Source organism: Podarcis muralis, chromosome 15 (genome assembly GCF_964188315.1).
Source record: "Podarcis muralis chromosome 15, rPodMur119.hap1.1, whole genome shotgun sequence".
Classification (NCBI taxonomy): Eukaryota; Metazoa; Chordata; class Lepidosauria; order Squamata; family Lacertidae; genus Podarcis; species Podarcis muralis.
In genome coordinates, this window is record NC_135669.1 from 42,704,022 (window position 1) to 42,710,021 (window position 6,000).

Below are 6,000 nucleotides of genomic sequence, written 5' to 3' on the forward strand. Positions count from 1 at the left end.
CAAAAGATCTCAGGGTGGTTCACAGAATAAAATACAAGATAAAACACAAGTAAATAATTAAACCAAAGCAACCAAATGATAACCCACCCCTTTCCTACAGGTACATTTAAAAGGCTGTTGGATATTAATCAGCCAAAGGCCTGGTTGAAGAAGGTTTCCGCCTGGCGCCTAAAACATAGGTAATGAAAGCAGCAGGCAAACCTCCCTGGGGAGAGCATTTCACAAACAGGGAGCCACTACAGAAAAGGCCCCGTTCTTGTGTTGCCACCCTCTGGACCTCTTGCGGAGGAGGCACAGAAAGAAGGGCCTCAGAGGATGAATGCAGAGTCCGGGACGGTTTATATGGGGAGAGGCAGTCCTAGAGGAATTGCTGTCTTTAATGAGGCTGTTCCCTGACAGATCACCACCCCTTTTCAACATCTGTGCTACTGACACTCAAACGCTGGGATTATTGAAATATATATAGAACAAAAAAATAATCAATTTGAGTTGTGTGACACAAGTTTGGTCTCTTAGACCCAAGATTTTTAAGCAATGTTCACTAAAGTCGCTTCCGGGTCTCTTCTGAGATTAGGAGCCCTGAAGCTAAAGTTTCATTAATTTCATAGTACATCCATCCCTGCTCTCCTCCACCCCGACCCTCCTCTTGGGAAACTGTTCTGCATTTTTGCACCGTTTTGTTTTTTACAGCAAAAGGGAAATCCCCAGGGTGCTTTGATTACTCAATGCTGAGAGAAAAGGGACCTATTAACTGGAGCAAAGGGGCTCTGGGAGAACTGCCACAAAACGTCAAGAAGGAGGAAAGAAAAAAACACAACCGCAAATGAAAAGGAGAAGTGGTCATTGTGTCCGTACGATGATCTCAGGGCTCGAACGGGAAACGGCAATGAGCAAGGATGATGGGAAACTTGCGGCCCTCCAGATGTTGACCTCCAACTGACATCATCGCCCCTAACTACTGGCCATGCTGATGGGCACTGGAGTCTGATAACATCTGGAGGGCCACATGTCCCCCCCTCCCTGATCTGCAAAGAGGCACTCCCCTCTTCTCTTGCATGCAGTAGGGAATTAAGAGTCTCCAAATTGGAACATCAGGCAATTATCAGTAACCGGGAGCGAAGGATCCATTGCTCCATAGAAAGCGTTTGATCTTCCCCATATCAGAAGCAGAACAAATTGCTCTGCAATTGTTTTGCTAGGTGGTGAAGTTACATGCCTACAGGCCTGCCCAGTGATAACCTGTCACTTTCCTGCTTCACCCAGCGCAGACCTTCACTGGTCCGTGTTTTTCTCAGATCTGTGTCTTGATCGCTCCTCCCTGACTTGAGGGAGAAGTCACAGGGTCACTGGGGCTGTGGAGCCTCTGTAGATACAGCCCTGCAAGGCTGAGTCACTATGTCTTCCTCTCACTTTCCCCGACCGGGCAGGAATTGCAGCACTGCGATGGACACATTTGGTGGTGATGCTGTGATTGCAACATCAGACTGGGACCTGAGATCACTCCCTAGTGTGCATATAACATGCACGACCTCTCCCAAAGAGTCCTTGGAACTGTAACCCCTCACGGAGCTACAATTCCCACGACGCTGGACAAACTACAGTTCCCAGGATTTTGGGGGCAGGAAGTCACACGATTTAAATTGGCTTTAAACGCATGACTTTGAGAGACTCGGGTTCAAATCCCGACTCAGCCACAGAGTCAACTGGGAGGCCAGTCGCTGTCTTTCAGCTTAACCTACCTTGCAAGGTTGTGGGGAGGATAAAACGGGAAGAGGAGAACCGGGAACACCACGGCTGAGCATGGCGGTAGATCAGTGGCGTGTGGTCAGTGGACTAGGGGGCCTAGGCTAGTCCCATAAATGTTTCCCTGCCGCCTCCTTCTGAAAGCCTGGGAAGCTTCTGCCTGGCTTAGGGAGTGAGGAGCGAGGCTCATGTGCACAATGTCACAACGTCAGCGCTTTCACCCTCGCAAGCTGTTGACTCCGGCCCTAACAGTTCCTCTATGAAAAATTTCACTGCTGTAGATCCAAACACAAGAGTAGATCGGATCAAGAACAGAAAGCCCACAAGTTGGATCTGCGTGCAATAGCAACTCTCACTGCTTTTAGATTTGTCCAGAAAGGATTCAGACAAATGAACGGAGGGCGATAATGCGATCAAAGGCTACTAGCCACAAAGGCTATGCTCTGTTTTCACAGTCAGAGGCAGTGATGTTTTTGAACACCAGTTGCTGGTAAGAAGGACACTCTTGTGCTCAGGAACTGCTTGTAGGCTTGCCACAGGGATCTGGGCAGGCCACTGTGAGGGCAGGATGCTGGGCTAGATGGGCCATTGGCCTGATCCAGCACAACTCTCCTTATGTTGCTGGAAACCACAGGAGAGGAAAGCCTCAAATGGGGGAGAGCACTGTTGCACTCAGGTCCCGCTTGTGGACTTCCCCTTAATAGGCACATAGTGGCCTCTGTCAAAACAGGCTATTGGACTGGATGGGCCGCTGGCCTGATCCAGCAGGGCTCCTCTCATGTAAGAGCACCAGCATTTTAAGTGTAGAAAGCTACCTGTGGTCAATGATGGTCACATTGGAAGGCGGGATCCCTAGAACCAAACAGCTGTCCAGGAGTTCCTTCTTCCGGACATCCCCTTGGCTGTAGTAATTCCCTGGAAATACGAAAGAAGACAGCTGTCACACTCTGCAGCACAGAATCCTCCCTCCTGTGGGAAATTGAAAGCACCAAGGGACCGGCAGCTTGCGTTAAAATAACGGAGCAAAGAAGGGAATATTAAAGAGATTTTCCTGAGTTTAACAAAACTGGTGACGTTAAGTCTGCTGCATTGTAAAAAGTTCCAAGAATTCTACAGCGCCTCAGTACAGGCTGCTAGGTTTGCCAGGATATGAAGGCGATAGGCTGCTGAAGTTGCTTTTTGGGGGAAGGCTAGGAGTAACATTTGGAAATCTGAGAGAGTGCTGTGGGCGCCAGTCACAAAATGGCCGCAGTGGGAGGGGCAGGGGCATGGTATAACACAAAATGGCTGCCGTATCGAAAACGAGACAGGATCACAAAATGGCGCAGGCATGCCCCTCAATCTGTCACCACCATACTCTCTCAGAGAGAGAAGCTCTTTGAATCTCTCCTCTGTTCAGAACAGAACGTAGGGCTGGTGTTATGTACTGAGTTGAATGGGATCCAAAATGCAGCAGTCTGATTGGTCCGCAGGAGCCACCCAATCCAGCTCCTGGTGGAAGTTAATCCGTAACCTGATTGGCCTACAGGAGAATCCCGGAATTAGCCAATCACGTGGGGCCCGTTGTGTAAATAATGTATATAAAGCAGACATTTCGGGAGAACTTGCATTCCTCACGACTATGAGCTGAATAAAGAGCATGAAATCCACACTTGACTCTGAGTATATTTCAGCTGGGGTCCAATCCTGGCAACCAACTGAAACGTGGGCATGTTTAAAAGAGTGTGTTTGATGTGGGAGAGGCGTAGCCAGTGAAAACAGGAACCGAACAGTAAAAGAAACAGCACTGAGGATTTTTGAGGGGGACATTTACTGAGACCTTTTGCAGGTACCATAAAAGGTGCTGTTGGGCATGCTGGCACCCATGGGCGCTTGCACTGGAGACCCCGCAACCAGAAAGTAATCTGAGAAAGTGAAACATATTTGGCCAACTGGGTTAAGTGCTTGGAGTCTGTAAAGCTTCCAAGGGAACTTTTAATGTCTATTTTTTTAAAAAAGATTTCTATAATGCTAGGGTTAACTGCAGGTCTTGAGTGAACTTCTCAAATCCTGCCAATTCCCTACCTATTTATAACATTTATAAGTGCCTCTTCTGACTCACACACCAAAGTGTTCAAATTAGAGGATGTTGTTAAAACCTTAACATAAGGAGAGCGCTGTTGGAATAGACCAGATGCCCAACTGTTCTCACAGTGGTCAACCAAATGTATACAGGAAGCCCGAAAGTGGGGTTTGACCGCGTTAATTTATAAAATCTCAAGGTAAAAGCAGCAGAATATGCACAGAAACGAACATATACGTATATATGTATTAGAGGAGAAGTACGCCTGCAACAGCCTCCCAAAAGCATACAGAGAAGAATCTACAGTAACTGCTAAATAATTCCAAAGGGAGGAGGGTGTCACCACTAAAAAGGCCCTGCTACATTGGTCTAGTTCCTCCCTGTTATTTTTAAATTGCAATTTTTAGATTGGGAGAAGAAACTACTTTATACCAGGTCACTGGATTTCTTCACCTAGCCCAGTGCTGCCTACTCTGACTGGCAGTGGCTCTCTAGAGTCTCAAGCAGAAACGGGCCTTTCTCATCCCCTGATACGTGCTAATTGTTTTAAAAAGAAAAACGAGATGCTACTGGTTGAGCTTGGGACCTTTTGCAGTTATGTTGTACCCAGTTAAGGAACAGTGTGTGGATGTAGTGGCCTCGCTGGCTTTTACTTCTTTTGCCTGGCTGGAATGTGTCCTTGAACCCTAATAATACCTCTTGCTTGTCTGGGTGGAGAATAGCCAGGAGTGTGTAGAAACTAGCCTACTGTACAAATGGCAAATTTTACGTTTGTTGCCATGCCCACTCTTCCGTCTGGCTCCACCTTCCACTAGCATGGTGCCCCTGAAAGGTTGCCCAGAAGAGAATGTGGCCCTGAGGCTGAAAAAGGTTCCCTGTCCTTAAGATAAGCAATGCTTCAAAAATCTATATATTTATAAATAAATAAATCTCTTACCATTCCATGTAGGCTGGCTAGTCAAACGTTGTTGTATGCAAATATATAGCAGTAGTTTCAATTTTGGGGGAAAGTGGTGTTATACCCATTTTACTAATATGGCAAACTGAGGAGGGGGCCCATCACCTGGGCCTTCCACCACATCCTGTAATTCTCACTTAGCTGGCACTATATAATAAAACAGTAAAAAATAAAGTATAAAATAATAGAATTCTCACTTATATATTCTCATTATATAAAAAAATACATAATATTGACATAATAATAAACACACTGCAATATATTATTTATTTATACAACAAATATATAGTATTTATTTATACAATAAATAATATACTGTATTCAGTAACAATGACATTATTATGATTAATAATAATCCTGTGACGTCAGAACGACCTGTGCGCGCACTTCCGATCAATATAAAATGGCTGCCGCAGCGTGATGACGCCATACGCACAGCTCCGGAGAGACGGGAGCGCTTCGAAAACAGACGTCATGGTTGCTAGGCAACGCTACGCTAGCCTCCTCCTCCTCACCTGTGGACCCGCAGAGCAGCCATAGCCTGGCTTGAGCCAAGCTGAGGATGGTGGGGGCGAAGAACATTGCTTCGTCATCAGGGTGCGCCGTCACGAACAGGGCGCGCGTCGCCGGTCCGTCGGCGAAAAGCCTCCGGTCGCTCCCCCGCCGCCACCTCGCTCCGCGTTGCCTCCTCAGCCACCAGCAAGAAAGCAGCCATAGCAAAGGCAGAGGAAACAGCAGGGTGAACAACCCCGTTGCCTCCATGACGGGAGAAGCGGGAGAAAAGGGGAGCGCCACGCATAAAGAATCCGGCCAGAAACTCGTTCCGCGACGGAATGGTTCCGTCTGTTCTGTGCAAAAGGGCGCTCTCCCGAAGAGAGAAGGCGAAATGAGATTCACGCCAGAATCAGTCGGAAGCTTCTCGTGGGGTGGAGTGACCTGGACCCATGCATAAACAGCGCGGAAGGGATAGCAGAGGTTTGCAACAATCAATCCACTCCCCTGACTGCCCTTCAACAAACTGCTTCCCCAAACTTACCTTATGATCTAATAAAAGAGGATGAGCCTCCTGCATCAGGCCAAAGGGCACGAACTAGTCAATCATCCTGCTCTCGCAGTGGCCAACCGGATGCCCCAAGGCGAAGCTTCTCCCCTCCTGCGGTTTCCAGCAATTGGCATTAAGAGGGATAGGCAGAGCACAGCCATTGTGGCCGATTAATATCCATTGATAGCCTTCAAC

The 6,000-nt window shown here is 47.5% G+C and overlaps 1 protein-coding gene across 1 annotated transcript in view; it reads right to left on the reverse strand.

Moving 5' to 3' along the window:
- PIGL (phosphatidylinositol glycan anchor biosynthesis class L) overlaps positions 1-6,000 on the reverse strand; it is a 45,017-nt gene extending 39,017 nt beyond the window's left edge. The window contains exons 1-2 of the mRNA XM_028707998.2: positions 5,279-6,000; positions 2,559-2,658 (exon numbers count right to left, since the gene is read on the reverse strand). Of these exons, the coding sequence (XP_028563831.2) occupies positions 2,559-2,658; positions 5,279-5,525 (347 nt within the window). The 5' untranslated portion in view covers positions 5,526-6,000. The remainder of the gene's footprint in view (positions 1-2,558; positions 2,659-5,278) is intronic.